At 38.5% G+C, this 19880-nt stretch overlaps 2 protein-coding genes across 2 annotated transcripts in view; one reads left to right on the top strand and one right to left on the bottom strand.

The window, feature by feature from the left end:
• Positions 1–19880, top strand: part of LOC149411963 (uncharacterized) — a 591119-nt gene that overhangs the window by 194917 nt on the left and 376322 nt on the right. The gene's annotated exons all lie outside the window — the stretch shown is intronic.
• Positions 1–19880, bottom strand: part of LOC149411972 (uncharacterized) — a 37674-nt gene that overhangs the window by 15439 nt on the left and 2355 nt on the right. The window contains exons 3-10 of the mRNA XM_089646514.1: positions 17950–18058; positions 13585–13734; positions 10729–12402; positions 6315–6406; positions 5327–5493; positions 4037–4274; positions 3038–3168; positions 1220–2722 (exon numbers count right to left, since the gene is read on the bottom strand). Of these exons, the coding sequence (XP_089502640.1) occupies positions 1220–2722; positions 3038–3168; positions 4037–4274; positions 5327–5493; positions 6315–6406; positions 10729–12402; positions 13585–13734; positions 17950–18058 (4064 nt within the window). The remainder of the gene's footprint in view (positions 1–1219; positions 2723–3037; positions 3169–4036; positions 4275–5326; positions 5494–6314; positions 6407–10728; positions 12403–13584; positions 13735–17949; positions 18059–19880) is intronic.

Genomic DNA, 19880 nt, shown 5'->3' with positions numbered 1-19880 from the left:
TCTAGTGTCAGTGGTCGGTGTTGTTTTGGGAGTTCGCCTGTCATCAAGTGCTTACCTAGTTTCTTTATTGTTTGTTATCCAAGTTTTTACTGTTGAATTATCCAATATACTTTTATACGAATAGTACACATCAATCTCTTTGTAAGGGTCCAATGTGTATGTGTAACTATTATTCAAGTATTAACCATCATTTTATATTCTTGTCTTTTGTGTGAAAGAATATTTTATCAAAAATAATCGAACTCGAATCTAATATCAAACTAGATAGATCAAATCCGTAGAATGAGTAATAATCCTGGTGAGTACTATATAAAAATAACATTCAAATTGTTTTCAAAGATACAGCGGTTAAAACAAAATCCATTTTCTCGAATGGGACCCTTATTTTTGCTCGTGCGAAGTGTGTTATATTCAATGTACCCAATGCCCGTCAGCATTGTTTCTTGTGTTCAACAGCTGTTACATATTAGCAATTGTGTCGAAAAGCGTCTTCACTCTTTCCTACACACTAAATAATAGTTTTTGTTTTAAAACCACGATTTTAATAATTTTTTGAACCGACCGGTTTCGCTTTACTCAAGCATCTTCAGGGTACAAATTATTACTGATAAATGACAAATTATTACTATGTACCCTGAAGATGCTTGAGTAAAGCAAAACCGGTCGGTTCAAAAAATTATTAAAAACTGGTGGTTTTAAAACAAAAATTATTTTATTTCATTTTAAATATGTCAAACCACAAAGTGATTGCTTTCTACAATAATACTAAATAATAGTAGTTGAAAATGAGACGAATGATGCCTTGCCATTTCGTTGTGATTGTAAAAGCGCACCAATGTAGGTACGTAAGTACGCGTGTTTGACAAAGGATAAAACAGTGGTGACGTGTGGTAAAAATATGAATAGTAAATTTTTTATTAAAAAACGGACAGCAAAGTGGTCATAACATTTTTTACTCCATATATGCTCAGGAACCGCTGGTTAAAGTTTGTCGGGTTGTCCAAATTGACAACAAAGAATAATTTTATTTGGGATTTTGGTTTGCAGAATTTTGGTTTTGTGACATTGTCCAGCAATCTATTAATAATTCTTATTAAGTGCAACATTAATTTAGTACAAATCAAGAAAATATAAAAGTAAGGTTATCTATTTTCAAAAATATTTTTATAATAATGGAAAGCAACAGAAGAAATATAAATCAAATGATTGGTTTACTTACGCTGTCTTAGGCGGCGTCAATGATCTAGCGGAACTAGCTGTCACACTTTTAGCTTCAACTTTCTGCACCGGCTTTGAAGAAATAACCGGCACCTTCTTGACTGGCTCTTTCACCTTCAAAGTCCTAGTAGCCGCTGCAGATTTGGACCTGTTTATTGGCGGAGGAGTATGGGATTCCCCTTCATCACTGAGAAGCAGATCTTCCTCTTCAGGGCTTAGACGGAGTGTGTCATCTTCCAGCATTTCATCCAGAGTTTGTTCTCTTCTATTCTCGTCTAGCAACATGTCTTCTTCGCTATAAACATCTTTGATCTGTTCTGCTATTTCTGGCAGAGGCTTTATTTTGATTTCTTCGAGTTTGGGTGTTGGCTTGACTTCAGCCTGAAGTCTTTCAACTGGTTCCTTTCGAACGGCTTCAACCTTGTTGAGTGGTTTGTCTTCACTCCTATATAAACCAGATTCCTTTTTTGAATCTTCTGATCTGACATCTTTTCTGCTGTCATTGTATCTTTGAATGCCTTTTGAATCTTCTTGCTTGGGGTACTCTCTCTTTATTTCATCTTTGTAAACAATCTGTTCTCGCCTATCGTCTGTTTTGTATGATTGATCTCTCCTGTCGTCTGTTCGGTAAGACTGTTCCTTTCTTTCGTCTGTTCTGTAGGCCTGTTCCTTTCTTTCGTCTGTTCTGTAGGACTGTTCCTTTCTTTCGTCTGTTCTGTAGGTCTGTTCTTTTCTTTCATCTGTTCTATACGCTTGTTCCCTTCTTTCGTCTGGTTTATAAGCTTGCTGTTCTCGACTGTCATCAGCCCTATAAGCAGTTTGATCTTTTCTCTCATACTGATCTCTCCTATCATCTTGCCTGTAAGCTACAGTTTCTTCTGCTCTGTAGACTACTTGTTCTTTTCTGTAGGCCAAGTCGTCTCTCCTTTCTTCTGGCTTATACATTTGGTCTCTTCTGTCATCAACATAACCTGTTTGAGCAGATTCTCTTTTATTATCTGTTCTATAGACTTGTTCTTCTCTTCTCCTATCCTCTGGTCTGTATGCATGTTCATTACTTCTATCATATTCTCTTCTTTCGTCTACTCGATAAGCTGATTGCTCTGGTTTGTATGTGAGATCTTTCCGTTCATCTTGTTTGTATGCTACATCTTTTTTGTCATCCATTCTGTAGTCTCTTCTTTCTTCAACTCTGTAAGCTGTAAGTTGTTCTTTTCTTTCATCTTGCCTATAGCTAGGATGATCTCTTGTTTCTTCTACTCTGTATTGTTCTCTTTTATAGTCATCTTGATAGGTTTGCTCTCTCCTAGGAGCTTCCCTTCTTTCGTCAGCTCTGTACTCCCTTCTCACTTCTTGGGTTCTGCGACCGGATGAATCGGTTCTGGAGTCCAGAGGCTGTCTGGAGTGAGTATCTCTATAAGAATCGGTCCTCGAAGCTTCATTGCTTCTGATGTCTTTATCGGGATGAGGTTTCGGAGAAACGGGACGATCAGCAACTTCCGTACTAGAAAAAAGGGTTGTGATAAAAATATGACTAACCATTTCCTGGGCAATCATACAAATAGGCATGAAAAAAGTTCAGGCTATCACGCAAATGAGCCTGATCCCCTAAAAGGATTTTTTATTATTAATTGAATGTTCAAATTTTATAGCTTCAAATAAACGTTAAAAAGAAAAGATTTTTTTGGATAAATTATTGTCAGTTAGAAGAAAATAAAAATGCACCACGTGACATCATGACACGACATTTGAAAGCAGGCTGAAGGTTTAAAGTCTGTCGCACTGAAGAATTCTTAGATAGCAAAAACTGTTTTTTTACCTATTGTCCGTCTGTGTCCTCGTAACAGCATCCCTCCTCCTTCGTCTCTCCTTGGCCTGAAGAACCCGGGCCCTCATGTCCGCCTGTTCACGGAGCCTCACTCGGTACTCACGCTCCTCGGGATCTTGAGACTGAGAATGAAAACAACGGTACATTCAGAGATGTTTTGTAACCAGTCATAAGAAACAACAATTCCTCATCTTAGGTTGGATTAGTTAGTAGATGTGTCGTAAGAATAGCAAAAAATAATAGTAAAAAATAATATCCCTCCATAACTCGGGCAAAATTGGCATTACAAACAAAATAACAGTAGGGCGGCTGCTACACTGGTAAGTGACTTATCGTTGACGAATAAACAATATCGCCCGAATGCCAAAAAACTAATTGTGCAGGAGACAAAAAAAAATCATCGTATCAACTTTTCTGTGGCACGTCAAAACTATGTTGGGGCCTGAGTATTGGAGATAAGTTATTGGAGATTTCATTCAAAATATAACTCATGCCAGTTGTCTTTTTTATTTTTTAAGGGCGGAGACGGTTTAGACGTAGGTCCCGTGAGCACTTAGGCCATAGGCCCAATGTCCTATCTCCCATTTTACCTCAATCCTTTAACAACCCAGTTCCTTTAATAAAGTTCACCAGGGTTGTTATTAAGTATGTGGGTATTTCTTCTGCTTCTACTGTTTGTCTCCCCAGGTATCTGAGCCTAGTTCCCACCAGGGCAGGGGCAGGACATTGGCACCATAGGTGAATTGGAGTCTCAGTGTCAGTTGTCTAGTATTACTTTATTGCGGCTGTGCACAACATTTATAGGTAGTATTATGAAATAAACATACAGACATAGGTAGAATTTGCTTCTCTATCGAATTTAAGAAAAGTGTATGTCGCTTAGGCGGTATTGTTTCTTCATTGACGTTATGGGAAAACTTTCAACCAGTTATAAATATTTAGGTGGCAGAGTTAGCGTATATTACGATTATTAAATGAGTTATTAATTACCTGATGTGTTGAGGTAGTGGGTGAAGGTGTCCTCGGCCTCTTGTGAGGGGATTTGGCAGGGGAAGGGTCTCTCCGCCTCTTCATGCCCAGCTGCGCCTGGTTCTCGCGTATGAACTGCTCTTGCGCGCGGCGCAGTCTCTCCACTTCGCGCAGACGGTGGCGCTCCGCAGAGTGCTCACGTTTGCGCTCCGCGTCGGATGGCTCGATTCGTGGGTCTATTGTTGTGGTCTCAATAAATCTAGAAGCAATAATTCTATCATATAGTTTTCCAACTGAACTTAACCTATGACCTATTGTTTCCAAATTATTTGCATGACCCATTACCTATGTACAGAGGCATGATCACACCCCTTCTCCAATCTACTGGCGTGTAACCCTCCTCAAAACACTGGTTAAAAATTTTGCACAACCATGTGAGAACTAACTACATGTTCATTCAAACTACATCTATCTGTCTATCCTTTCTGTCTACCCCTATGGAGAAACAGGGTGATGTTTAGTTAGTCAGGTTTTGCAGGGTAACATACTCAATTTGGATAGAGACTCACTGTAGGAGCTATAGGACTGTTAACAGGATACTGCCATCTCAGGAGACATGCAGCTGTTGGAAAGCACAAAAGGGAGGAAGAAGGCCCAGATAAATGGGAAGTAAAATTATGCACCCAAGATCCAACCAGGAACATTGCAGAATACTCAATGACAGCCTAGATGAACTTCATCAAGATGGCTAGATGGCAAGATCCCAAGAATTAAGTAGAACATGGGAAATAGCACAATGGGCCTATGTTCAGAGTGCTTACGGGAGGCATAAAGGATATCTTAGTATCAATAACAATAAAAGGATGGGAAGAAGATTTTGAAGAGGATGAAAAAAAAAACGAGATTCACTATACAATATGTTTTCAGTGGTGACCGGATAAATCATCAAAATGATAATTCATCACATCTTTAAAAAGTTATATAAAGTCATGGAAAGTGATGAAACAAAAACTTTATTAACTGGGTTAAGTAGGTTAGGTTAGGTTTGGTTAGGTTTGAATTTTTTTTTTCATCGTTTCTAATGACTTTATATCACTTTTTAAAGTGTGTTGAATTGTCACTGTGTTGAGTTATCATGGAACCGTTTTCAGTGATGGGTAGAAGGCGGAGATATCTTGAAGGGTACCTCGATAAACCACGAGTATCTAAAACATAGCTTTAGGCCTAGTGACAAGAGACTAAAATGGAATAATACAAAACAAGTGGAAAACACGTAACAGGGTTTAAAAAGGGAATGGCCCTTTATCTCACCTCTGTGTCTTCTCGAAGAAGTCATCCTTCTTCACCTTGTTTCTCTCGAGGCACCTCTTCTGCTCGTTGATAAACTGTTCTGCCAGTCGCTCTAGCTCTGCCTCACTAACCGGCTTCTTGTTCAAGTCATACTTGGCTCCGTATTGGTCGTAGCTATTTGCGGGTCTCTGTGAAGAATAAGGAAAATTGGTCAAATTAGTAGGGATAAATAACTGGCAGACTAAGCGGGGCATACTGTAAAAAACCTGCAGATATTTTAATAGTACCCAACTGCTGACTCTACATAAATCGCAAGTGCGCACCACTGAAAATTTGACAGCCACCTCTGGTTTGGAACCCCAAAATACTTACATATTACAAAAGAGAGAAAAACCCTTGTGTGTAGAAACGGGCGGTCCATTCAATAGATTCCCATATCTTAACAAACTTATTGCAATCTTTAGAGCACAAGCGTCGCTGTCCTTGTCCTACCGGTATTTCAATAGAAGATGCTCTGAAGTACTAGTGTCACCTTCAGCACCAGTCGGGAAACAAGTCAAACAGGTGCCAAACATTTATACACCGTCGACATTTGCCACATGAGATGACTCATTCTTGAGTTCAACAGCTATGGAATGATTTTCCGGCCTCTGTTGTTGCTCCCTCCTCCAATACAGCCCACATTCACTACTTCTTCTTCCCGAGAAGACTCCAAATAGCATCCCCATCGATGACCTGGGCCTTGAGGGAAATTATTTTCCTCAGAACCTACCGTGTGGAGTTAAGGTAAGAAAAAAAAAATGTAACAGAGCAACGTGTAATAAAAAATCAAACTGTAATCTAAGAATACATTGCAGTCTTTGGAGCACAGACGTCAAGTGGTTAAACTGTTCATGTTCTATGGACATTTTAATGGAAGCTGCTTTGTCATTGATCACTTTGGCATCGGTGCATAACCAGGAAAAATGCTAAAAGGAATGATATAATAAGATAAGTTTAATGTTCTTACGTTGGGTGGTCCAGTAGCAAAGTGCTGTGCTGGAGGAGGATATGCAGGTTCAGTTCCCGGAATAAATCGAGGTGGAGGAACTTGAAGTGCATCTATAAAAAAGATTAATTGGTTTTTATAACAAATTTTCAATATAATATTGACTGAAAAGAAGAAAGGATTAACTCACCACATACAAACAAGATTAAGCACTTACAATCACGCAATATTACCTCTCCCTTACCTCGTAATTAGAATAAATGGCTACTCGAGAAGAGTAGCTTGTTCCCTTTTCCTTTGCAGTTATGAAATAAAAAAACACTCTGGAAAAAATTAACCCCTCAAGCTAATTTGTTCGCTTTTGGGAAGAGCTCTTATAGGACTCATTGGAATTGTTGTCACGGTAAGAAATATGATCTAAACTTAACTACTAATATTCAAATCTAAAATTTAACCAAAAAAGAATTAAAATATACACCTTTACGTAACCTAATATTCTGACTGCAATTTGAAAAAAATTAATGAAACTTTGTGAAATTTTTATTAATTACTTTTATATGAAAGAAAAAAAAATAAGGCAACAATAATGTAATACATTTCGTTGCTCTAGTTCGTTTTTATCCAACAGACCAAAACGTAAATCGGGAGAAATAGTGCTTTAAAGTGTATTTTTACGAATTTTAACTACTAATATTCAAATCTAAAATTTAACCAAAAAAGAATTAAAATATACACCTTTACGTAACCTAATATTCTGACTGCAATTTGAAAAAAATTAATGAAACTTTGTGAAATTTTTATTAATTACTTTTATATGAAAGAAAAAAAAATAAGGCAACAATAATGTAATACATTTCGTTGCTCTAGTTCGTTTTTATCCAACAGACCAAAACGTAAATCGGGAGAAATAGTGCTTTAAAGTGTATTTTTACGAAAAACGTATTTACAATGAAATTAGCTCAATTCTAAGCTTACTCAAATGATTTAACTCTTTGCACGCGGCCGTATCAACTGTTGTTACGGCAAAAAGTCTATACTCACACGCGGCTGTATCAACAGTTGATACGGAAACTTTGACGGCCGATATTCCAGCGCTCTTTTGTCATAAATGTATTTCTTGCTCACTTGGACATTCGTAGAACTATCACGATGCTGACATCTACAAGAATTTCTCAAAAATAAAATTGTATTTCATAAAAAAAGATCGATAATCAAGTGCGCCTCTTCGCGCCTTTTAGTCCTTTAGTTAACATTTTTGTCAACGGATGGCGTTAGTACTAGTATGTCATTCACAACTTTTCATAACTAAAAATGATAAGTGATCATGGTGTCCCACATGTGTCTATCAACGCAGTGGCCTAAGTACACACACGCCGAGTGAATGGAGGGACCACATTCAAAAGATACGGTACGTCTTTGAATGAAATTTTATGTTTTTGTTTTTATAAACAAGATAACGGTTACAACTAGGAATCAAACCCAGGATCTCTAGTCTTACCGGGACAGGCGTCTTAAACCACTCGACCATTAGGACCTATATATTAAGTGTCATATTTGTCGATATCATACTTAAAATTCAGAATTAACAATATGTATCATCTTGCACCTTTTTTTCCCATTTTTTTGGCCCCTACCTTTTCAAGTGAAAACAAAGTTTCTCATGAAATAGGTTTGTAACCTAGATAGTGTCTCAGATAAACATATCCTATTTTTATTTATGATGGATATAACCTTAAAAAATAAGTTACAAAGAAAAGGTTGGTCCTGAAAATTTAAAAGCTTATTTCTTCACCTTTGAAAATCTGTTTTTGTTTTCGAAAATATTCAGAAATACTCCTTTATTTGGATTTTATTGCAAAGCGGAAATACTCCAACCTTCTGACTAGTGATGTAGACCCGGGAATATTCCCTGGGGAATATTCCCGGGAACAGGAATATTCCCGGGAATATTCCCCGACCCGAAATAAATTCCCGAAAACGGGGAATTTATTTTATTTTTAATAAAAAGGTTTCTACACTTCTCTTGGATGCTTTATTGAGTGTTAGCGTGTAAAGTAAGCCTGCAAATATTTGCAGTAAACGAAGCTACCTCATGATATGAAGAACAGCCTGTTGGATGATGATGTTTACTGGACAAGAGTGACATCATTAGCCGATGTTCTGCGACCGATTGTTTCCTGGATTACACAGCTAGAGGGAGACGATCTACTAACACACAAAGCATTGTATGCTTTTGAGGATATTGAGAGCAGTCTAAGTAAAACTCTTCCAGCGTCTCTACTGTCACATGCCGAAGAGAAGCAAATACTGGAAAAGGCGGCGCTGCGCAAAGAATTTGCTATTGCTCCAATACTGGTTGGTAGGGTCTGCTGCCTTACTTGATCCGCGTTCCCAAGGACATCTGCTAAGCCACGCACATCAACTTGAAGCACTTGAATTCATTGACCAAGTAGCGAGTCATATGGAGGCTGTTGATAGTGCAAATGTTCTTGTTGATTTAGCCAATTATAGGACTAAAGAAGAATCATGGAGCAAGGCATTCCTATGGAAGTGTGTCGATAAAATAACGCCAGTGACCTGGTGGAAGGGGATGTGCGCATGTTCTGATTTGTCACAGGTTGCCATAAGAATATTGACTGCTCCCATTACTTCAGCAGCCACTGAGAGATCTTTTAGCACGTTTAGTCGCATTCATACAACACGGAGGAATCGTCTAACAACTCAAAGAGCAGGGAAAATAACATTTGTGGCACACAATTGGAAACTTCTTTCCTCTGAAAGAGGCTCTCAAGTTGCTCCCAAGAAAACCCTTTCTTCCACGGATGAGCAGATTGCTTTGCATCATAACGTTTCAAACCTATCTGGTACTGAGGAAGAAGAAAACGTAGATAATCCTGAGTCGGCAACAACTTCGTCAGGGTCGGATGAAGAAGAAGAATTTGAAGGTGAAAGTGGAAGCGAAGTTGATAGTGTCAGTGTCCAATCGGTATCATCAGACGAACAGTAACGATCTGTGAAGTTGTGTCATTTTTACAGTTTTACGATTGATTTTTTATATGTACCGTTTACTAGCATAAAGTGTATATAGGCTACTAATACTGTATAGTATACAATTATATAGAGATACTACTCACTTAAAAATAATTTTGATCGGTGTTTTTATGTTCTTTTTCTCTTGGATCCTATTCCTATATATATGGGAATAGTTTTTATGGATCTATCCTGCTCTATATGTACTATATGTGTGTATATTTTATTTTTTATTTAATAAATATTATTCTTTTTGAGGTATTATGTTGTTAAAATCAAAATTCCCAAAATTTCCCGTCCAGGGGAATATTTCCGGGAATATTCCCGGGAATATTCCCCAGAAATAAATTCCCGGGAATTTATACATCACTACTTCTGACAGAATATACCAGAGGCGTGACGTGAGGGGTTAAAGCTACTGGAGAAGTATGGCTTGTTCCCTTTTGCTTTTCAGTTGCGGAATAAGAAAATGCTCAGGAATTACATACTAGGAGGTCTATGCAACTATTTTCCATATTGTAAATAAATAACACAAGACGCCATATTGATTGTTATGTAACATATTTTTCAATCATTCAAAAAAAAGGAGGGTTAAAACCACAGACATAGGAATTAATAGACGAGAAGATAATGGCGAGGGGTAAAATCAACTGTTGAAGAATGAAGGGGGTGAAGCTGACTGTGATTCGTCAATAAATCAATCTGACAGTAAATAGGCATCTCGCATTATAATATCACCATTTACTTCTTAAAAGTAAAATCTGCTTTTGAATGAATAGAAATTTTTACATGGGAGCGCAAATTACTCGCCACATTATGAACAAATTTGCGAAGTCCAAATTCGGCAAAAAAATTCGGTTCTATTTTCAGAGTCGAATATTTCGTTTAAGTATTTAGTTAAGACACTTTTATAAATGTTAATAATTTACTTCCCAGCAACCAACCAGCTTTGTGTTTCGCGTCCAGACGTTTCTCGATGTGATAGTATATTATGTTTCTACAACTGATCCATATTATACGATGTGAATATGCTTAAAATAAAGTAAAATAATGCTTATATGTGGAATGTAATACGACAATTGGGTTTATTCTCTTTTTCACATCTATTTTTACAAGTTTTCATAGCACAAGTCAACATTTTGCCGTGTTATTTCGTAAAATGAACCGATGATGCCTCGACCATAGTTCGCACAAGAATGATGACGTCACGTTTTCAAATTTCACTTGGGGCCATACGCGAGCACAGCCGGCTCCAATGGAACCGGTATGGGGAGTGGGGATAATACGCTTTTAATCACTTAGGGCAGGTCTACTAATATTCATATGTCTATGGTTAAAACCCAATTGAAGCCAAGTAGTAAACACTAGTACTTAAAGCAGTAAAATGAAAGTTAAAGGTTCTTACCTGGTCCAGGTTGAACAGTGCCCTTGAAGTGGGGATTGATCAGCACTTTCTTCCCTTCCACTCCCGGGGGAAGATTGATTCCTGGCGGTCCAACCACCACCCTCTCATTGGAAATATTCCTGGCATCATTGCTCAGAGGGGGTCTCCCATCTCTGAACTGTCCGTCTGGTGGGACATTTACATTCATCGTCGGGTGTCTCAAATGGATAGGCGGTGGTCCTTCATTCCTGTTAATAATGTTTGGATTTGCGTCTGGTTGGAAGTTGTTTTGGAATCGTACGTTCGGTTGTTGTGGGAATCCGCTCGGGCCTCTGGGTCGAAATTCTGGTACCATCGGGTTAAGGCCTCTCGGTCTGAAATCTCCCTGCGGTCTGAAGTTGTTCCCAGGAGGACCGTTGTTGAGCTGCGGTCTAAAGTTGGGGCCGCCATGCTGTGGCATGTTGTTGGGTGGGTGCACGAATTCACCAGGTGGTCCTCTGAACTCGCCTGGTGGACCTCTGAACTCGCCTGGTGGTCCTCTTTGGTCAACAGGTGGACCTCTGAATTGGCCAAGTGGTCCGCTGAATTCACTAGGGGGACCTCTTTGGTCACCAGGCGGTCCCCTGAACTCGCCAAGTGGTACACGTTGATCACCAGGAACTCCTCTGAATTCACTAGGTGGTCCTCTAAATTCCCCAGGTGGTCCTCGGAACTCATTAGGAGGACCTCTGAATTCACCGGGTGGCCCTCTTTGATCAGGTGGTCCTCTAAATTCACCGGGTGGCCCTCTTTGATCTCCAGGTGGTCCTCTGAATTCTCCAGGAGGTCCCCTGAACTCGCCAGGTGGCCCTAAACCAGGAGGTCCTCTAAACTCACCAGGGGGTCCACCAACAGGTCCTCTAAACTCACCAGGTGGTCCACCAGGAGGTCCTCTAAATTCACCAGGGGGGCCACCAGTAGGTCCTCTGAATTCATTAGGTGTTCCTACACCAGGTGGTCCCCTGAATTCACCAGGAGGTCCTCTGAACTCAACAGGACCTCTAAAATTGCCTGGTGGTCCTCTGTTATCTCCAGGAGGACCCCTTTGATCAGGTGGCCCTCTTTGATCACCTGGTGGACCTCTAAACTCCCCAGGAGGTCCTCTAAATTCTGGAGGTCCTCTGAACTCATTAGGAGGTCCTCTGAACTCATTAGGAGGTCCTCTGAATTCACCAGGACCTCTGAATTCACCCGGAGCGCCTCTGAAGTCACCGGGAGGCCCCCTGAATTCACCAGGAGGTCCTCTAAATTCACCAGGCGGCCCTCTAAAATCTCCAGGTGTTCCTCTCATATCACCAGGTGGTCCAAAATCACCAGGAGGTCTGAACTCCCCTTGCGGTCCCATCATGGCGTGAGGTGGCCCACCATCGAAATGTGGTCTAAAATCATTTGGTCCATCAGGAAACTTTCTAAAATCATTGTTATTGCCACGATTTCGAAAGTTGTTGTTTCTGAAATTATTGTTGCCGAAATCGCCGTCCATCTGGTTTCCGTCGAAGAATTGAGGCGCCCGGTTGTTGAAGTCCCCTCGGTCTCTGCCGTCTCTGGGGGGACCTCCGCCCCTTCGGTCGTTGTTGCGGCCGCCTCTCTGCTTGCCACGGAAATTCCCGCGGCGACCGCGGTTAAAGTTCGAATCATCATTTGTGACAACTGAATCTGCAATGAAAATAAAATGATAATGTTTACAATTTCATAATACCGTCCCCCTGATGTATTCTCCTAAATATTTATAATCCCTAATGCAGGTCTTAGTCCTGGGTCAATCCATCATTTTACACAACACTGACAAAGTGATCCAGGTCGAAAGGATTCTATCGAAAACATAGAACATACAAAAATGTCACAGATAGATCGTGTAGTGTCGTGTGAGACCTTAAATTGTAAATGAGTCCCGTCTCGTAACGGAAATAGCGATGGTTAATCTGAAATGGACTGTCCTGCAGCGCCTCCGTTGACTCTTTGGAAAGATTAGACATTGTACGCTTTTAAAATATAAAAGGTTAATCCTCCAGGCCTCGAAAGGACATTACTAGCCACAAAAATCATATTCCATTAGAGCCTCCGAAGGACAGATCTGACCGGGGCGTCCATACATTATTAAAGCATTTTAATCTGTTTTTCTATAATGTGTAGATAGGTGATTTGTTTTTTCATTGGAAAAATAAATAATATTCTTTTCAGTTTGTATCAAATATTTATACCGAATGACATGGATAAAATAAATAAAAAATGTCAAAGTGCATGATTACGAATCGGCAGGATTTTTTAATTGACAGTTGAAAGTTAAAATATTATTTTTACTTTTTTTGTTGTATAAACAGCATAAAAAATGAAGAAATCCTCTTTGTTACTAACTACCCACAAAAAAGGAATATGTTCTGTAAATATTGAATTCTTATAAAATTATGGACATTCCGAGTCAAAATGTCTCGGTAAATTTTTGAAATTTCACCATGTCGTTGGAACTTGTTGGTAAAATTAATTTAAAATCTAACAAAACCTAAAACACAAAAAAAAAGTGAAAATAATTTTAAAAGCACTCCCGCAATCAATATAAAAAAGTATAATCAACCACTTTCACTAAGTTTATTTTTCCACATTATTAAAGCTCTGAAAATGATCAAACAAATCGATTGAGGGCCGTTATGTGGTTTTGTGGCAATAAAACTAGGATCATCCGTTGTGTGCGGACGTCTCAGTAGTTGGGGTGCATGTTTCTGATTCGCATACACAGACGTCACAGATGTCTTGTGAACACATATCAATGGAAAAATGCCGCATACAGGGGCACCTAGCACCGAAACCTCACGCATTTCAAGAGTTTAAAAAAAGTCTCACCCAGTGACTCGGGAATGTTGGGTTGGGGAGAGTTAGTGGTCCCCCTCTCCGTGGGGAATCTATCCCTCAGCCCCCCCCGGTATCTCGTCTCTTCCTTGGCCACTTCCACGCCCTTTGAGGACACGGGGCCATCGCCAGATTTGAACACTTCTGGAAAAAACAAATAAATTACGTTCATATTGTTAAACATCATTGTTAATTGTATGACATCAAAGCAAATCTGAAAGCTGAAGCAGAAAAAACTCGTAACTATAAGCTTCATGAAAAATGCACAACTCTATCCTGCCTGGAATTTCTACAACAATGTAACTATTCTCGTTAAGAAATGATATTACCGTTTTGAGCTATGGAGCTTTGAAATATATATTTAACCACTATTTCATATTAATATTTCGAAGAATGATGTTAAATAAATAATATGATTATTTATATAACATCATTACTCAATTTGACCTAGGATTTTTTTTACTTTATTTTGTAGATATTAATTATTTCAACTTCAATATAAGAAAACACGGCTTACTGCGGGTTAAAGCCAATGAATCGACCTAGATTTCACTAATCATCCCATATTTTAGTGTGTATTTATCCCATATACAGTCGAACTTGGTTATAACGATCACAGCAATAACGAGTTCACGGCTATAATGAGCTGTAACGGACGTACTGCTCCAGTATCAGCTGACGTCGCCCCATATTATTAATTTGCTATTTGCCCTGTTATTAAAGTAAAATATACTGCCGAAAAATGTAAAATGTAGAAATTTGTAAAATTGCTATGTAAAATTGTTATGTAAAATTGCTATGTAAAATTGTTATGTAAAATGTAAAATTGTTACAATAAACGAAACGTCGGAGCTTGGCTAGAGGTATACGGGCAGAGAAGTAATGTGAGAGCTGGTAAAATCATATTCATATTTTAATTCGGGCACGATTGGTAGAACCGTGCCAAAACGTAGTGGGAAGCCTGGCCGTGCGCCGTCATAGCGTCACAAATGACCGGTGGTACGCCGTCATTACGTCCCACGGGCACGGTTCTGAGGATCGTGCCCAAACAAAGGAGTTTACCGGCCCGGCGGGCGCCGCGATAGCGTCGCAAACACGGCTCACGGATTCCAGGAATCAAAGAGAAAGTGGGCCCGTGTGCGCGTCGTGCGCCCGCTGGTGGCCTATAAAACGGGCAACAGGCCCTGAAAACGTCAGATAGCCAGCAACCACCACCAGCTCAACACCTCTCTCTCTGCTCTGCCTTCTACCTCGCTCCGACTTCTGCTTCTACTCGCCTTCTTTCACTCTGACCCCCGCTTCACCCTGGACCACGGACTTGCCTACCCCTTCGGACCAGACCCGGACTCAGCATCAAGGACGCGAAAACAGCATTCGGACCAGCTACAACGGCATCAGAGACGGTCCCGTTCTACCCCTCCACGCCACTGAAGGAAGACATCTTACGCCTCCACAGATTGGGATCACCGGCCCTATCTACAGTCTTGTGTGTCACGATTACGTCTGATACAATGAGCAATTACAAAACAATATTTTAGTTCAGGCTTATCTTCATACAATTGTTGGCTGTTATAACGAGGTCGATTCACTGATACACCGTGCAAATAATTTTGTCAACACAATTTCTGAATAAATGAATAGTTCTGAATAAAAAACGAATTGGGAATTATTCTCGAAGTAGTAGCAAACAAAGGGGCGGCATAGCACGGCGGTTAGCTTCCCGGCGCACAATGGCAGCCGGTGGGGATTTCCTATCCCGTTAGGGACGCTTTCATGTTTTCATGGCACTACCTGTGTATGATTGTCGGCAATGTGAAACATTGCCATCCATCGGGCACTATGTAAAATTGTTATAAAATATGCGAAAGTCAAGAATTTGTTCTCTTTTTATGTCTTCTTTTGTATTACAACTCTTTGTCAATTTTGTGTTAAAAAACCAATAAATATGTTTATGGAGATACCTAGTTACGTGTGCACATCCCCGCACGGGGTAAATTTATGATAGTGATGCACAGCTTTGTCAGCAGAGGGGCTTTGCCTATTTTTTAACAGGCCAAGACATAAAAATGCAAACAGGTTCTTAAAAATTTGGTTCCATTTAGGACATGCAGTCTAAATTAACCAAAACTCTATAAAAAAATGTTCTCAGCCAGGGTTTTCAAGAAATACCTTAAACTTTTGATTTTTCTCTATAGCCAAGTGGGCCGTATAAAATTGACATGCAGGCTGCAAGAATTGGGCCGAAGATTGTGCATCATTGGTTTGAAACTTACAGCCAAAAACCAAAACAACCCCGAAAGCTAGTTATTTATGACAAGTGAGATTTTACAAGCGGTACGATACGCACAAGGTAGTGATAATAAGATAGACAATTTAGTGATATTTTTCTTGGAAGCCTCGAACCAGGTGATGGTAGCTATAATGCGTTGATTGTTCGAGGAGGAAATTGATAAGTATGAAAGCGATAGATAGTAGAGGCAGGTAAGTAGGTACATATGACATTTAAAAAACCTATTTTGGCTTTTGCCCAAAGACAATTCTATTACCTTGGTCCAAAATTATTCAACCTCTTACCCGATTTATGGAAATCGAAAAGCATAAGCATTCTGCGTAAATTAGTTTATTATTGGCTTCTAGACTTGGGAAGAGTCGAAAGCGAACTTATGATGACCAACAGATAAACAAAAATGTTCTGTACTCACATTTATTCATCGTTATTGGCAGTTAAATAAAAAATTCCTACCATGCATCTGATTTATACAATGCGAATGATAATTTTTGTGATTGATAATGTTTATACAATATGTTTTCATGTACCTTGTTTATATGTTTCTTGATTATGTATATTATATTATATGTACCTTGATTATGTAAATTAATACACAGCACAGTAACAGCGATCAAATTAAGAAACCCACCTAATATTTTTCTTATATTGTAACTATAAATTGAATTAATCCAATATGTTATCATGTACCCTGATACAGTGTTCCTTAATTGCATATTATTACATGTACCTTGATAAAATTTATCAGGTGTTTTCATAAAAAAAACTAATATTCGGGTGTACAAATATGTCTGAAAAAGTTTTTATTTTGATTACTTTGATAAATATATATGTATATAGACTATATTACTAGCGTAACTATTAATGTAAAGTATGGAAATATAATTCATAACAGCAGCGTGTACAAATGTTAACTAAACCAGGCAATTTGGCTGTCCTAAAACGGGAAAATTTCCTAGTTGGACAGCCAAAGCTTCCTTAATATGTATGTAATTATTTGTATCTAATAAATAAATAAATAAAATAAATAAATAAATATATGGCGTGATGGTTGTAAGGAGCAAATTTAGTCTGTCCCTTAGTGCTCGTTGTAACCAAGTGGTTATCTAATTAATAATTATAAGCAATAATTAGTTGCCTGAAATGTCAATACAAATTGAAAATATCTCCCGCGTAAAAATAAATGCCGCCAACGGGAATTGAACCCGTGCCTTCTGATGTCCAGTCGGGTGCTCTGAAACCACTGAGCTATGTCGGCTTATTTCCAACCTGCCAAATAATTCAATATGTACTAGTACCTCAATCAACAATTACTGGGTATTATATTTTTTCCAACTGTAAACAACCAACTTTATTTTTGTAGGAAAGGCTTTGTTAGTGCTAAATTTCTCACTAGATGGCGTCGAGACATATTATATCTTCATTTGTTGGTGAAATATTTTTGACTTGTCAAATATTATTATTTTTTTTTGGTAAACTAATGTTTATAAGACAAGGTTTTATGCATAGCATAAAGGATAATTTATTGCTTATAATTATTTGTTATCCTTTATGCTATGCATAAAACCTCGTCTTATAAACATTGGTTTATCATTAAAAAAGTAATAAGTGGTTATCTGTCGAAAAATAAGACAAATCGCCGCATTTTCAATAAGAAAAAAGAAATGAAAACACAGACCGTCTGCAATCATTTGTTTTGCTGGATATCCGCAAAACCAAAATATTTTTGTATTTGAGTGCCAAAAAAATCATTTTTTGCTATTGACAAAACTTTGCCAAGATTTTGTTTAGGCGGAGACGCAATATAGATTCAGCTGGTTTTGACAGTTACATATTCCAGATATGTTATTATGTTTGTGTCATATTTACATATAAGATAAGTCAATCCTCTGCCTAGCTGAGTCCTCCATTATTACATTTTCCACTTCTAATGATGGTAGGAATAAATCGAATACTATCAGGAAATAGATTCCTGTGTTCCTGAGCACAAGCACACCATAAACAACAATGTCATCTTCGGAGATGCTGTGTGAAGGGGCTTTTGATGAAGTCGAATAAAAAAAAAAACTTACCTGGTGGAATAAAATGGTCTGGAACTAGAGCTACCTGCTCAACGCTGAGCTGATGATGGATTGGATCCGGTACATGGTGGTGTATTGGTGGAAGCACTTCAATAATTGGCTGAAACAATAAAATTTTCTTCTTAATACTTTTCAGCGTTTTAACCTCGGAATGGTGAGTATTTGCAAAATGAACTAACTGGGAAGAGGATGGACCTGCAAACAACTCTGTCTTGGCACACACTCCTTGCTTCATTCACATTTATACATACCCTTCTGTTATTCTGACTCTTGACATGGCCCAGATCAAGTGAACGTATTTGGTTCACTTGATCGTACCATTTCCTCCTCAGGTGTTCCTGCTACCAATCACATTTGCATCATATATTCTCTTTATACTTCTTTCTGTCTTCGTTCACTCTACATGCCAAAACAATTTAAGAATCCCTTTCTTAATCTTACTCATTACTCTTGCATCAGCCTTGCATTCCTTGGGAATCTCCACATTTGGATGATGGATGGTTTTACCACATGATATTATGCCTCATACATTTATCTTGGGAATGCTGGAAAATATACAAATTAAAATTTTTAACCACTTAATGCTTTTGAACGAGCGGTGTTCGCGGACGGCGCGTGTATCGTACCGCGACAACCCGAACACTGCTCGCGTGTTTTGACTTGTTTGAGTTATACAAGATAAACAAACAAACTGCGCTCGCCACTTGACGCTCGTACCTAGAGGTTTGCGCAAATCTTTTCTTCTGTTTCAACATACTATAGTTATTATTATTCTATTTTTTTAATTATTATGGTTAGATTTTTTACTGTTTATTTTTTATTATAGTTAGTCTTGTTTTATTTTTTTGAATATGGTTAAGTTTTTTTGCATTTTTTATTGCTTCTGTTTTGTTTTTTTTTGTAAGGGCCCGTTCCCACTTCCGTTTTCAAATCGGAGGCGGGTCCCGTTTTAAAAACGGATGCCCTAGTGGCTGTAGTGGATGTATAGAGCTGTTCACACTTGTCCGACACGATTTGAAAACAGATCCGACATTTTTTGTCGGATGTATCGCCAGCGCAGCGCGTCCGTTTTCAAATCGTGTCGGAACACGCTCGCTCATAGTGTTGTATGGAGCTGTTCACAGTTGTCGTCCAGTCGTTCCGGCAGAGTCCCCGCCAAACCCCGACCCCTCCCCGCCCGCTCCCTGTCGCAAGGAAGCAGGCACGCTGCGTGCTTGTATTTGGTTATTTTGTTAAGTAAATAAATCAAAACTACAATAATGGATAAGGAAATAAATCCCGAAAATTTAATACCACTGGTCGAAGAAAGAGTATGGTAATATTTTATCTTTTAATAAATAAAAACAACACTTGGTGTACACAACTTTTGTACATCAAAATTTTTATTTTTATTTTTTTAAGTTTACTTTTTTTTAATTTTAAAGCTTTAATGAGATGCACGGAAGAGCGTATTAGTTAAATAAACATATTATAAAAAATATTTGAGTGTTTATTGTTTTCTTACTTTAAAATATCGATAGCCTTTCTTCAGGACAAATGCACTTTCTCAATTTTGTATTTTGATATGTTAAGCTCTCTGAAACTCATTCCAGTAGATGGTTAAAGGAGGTGATAGACATTCTCATAAGCCATTAAGCGCCCTTGAGGTGATTTTTCATGATGAAAACGGCGCTATATAAATAATCCAATCATTATTATTCTAAAATAATTAAAGAACTTTAGTTCATCACTTCTCAACTCACCAATTAACACTTGGAAAATTCCTACAGAAAATCATTCGGCTATGATTGGGTGTACTCAAAATTTTCTTTTCACTTTTTTCCTTCTTTTTAATAAGTACAACATGACAACAAGAGCTTCATCGTCGTCCATTGAGCACCATTACTGAAGAATGAGCAAATAACATGTTTTTGTTGAATCGA

The sequence above is a fragment of the Hesperophylax consimilis genome, chromosome 24 (genome assembly GCF_061612785.1).
Source record: "Hesperophylax consimilis isolate HC1 chromosome 24, BYU_Hcon_1.0, whole genome shotgun sequence".
Lineage (NCBI taxonomy): Eukaryota > Metazoa > Arthropoda > Insecta > Trichoptera > Limnephilidae > Hesperophylax > Hesperophylax consimilis.
The sequence above is the reverse complement of the archived record's forward strand: the minus strand, read 5'-3'. Positions and strand labels throughout refer to the sequence as shown.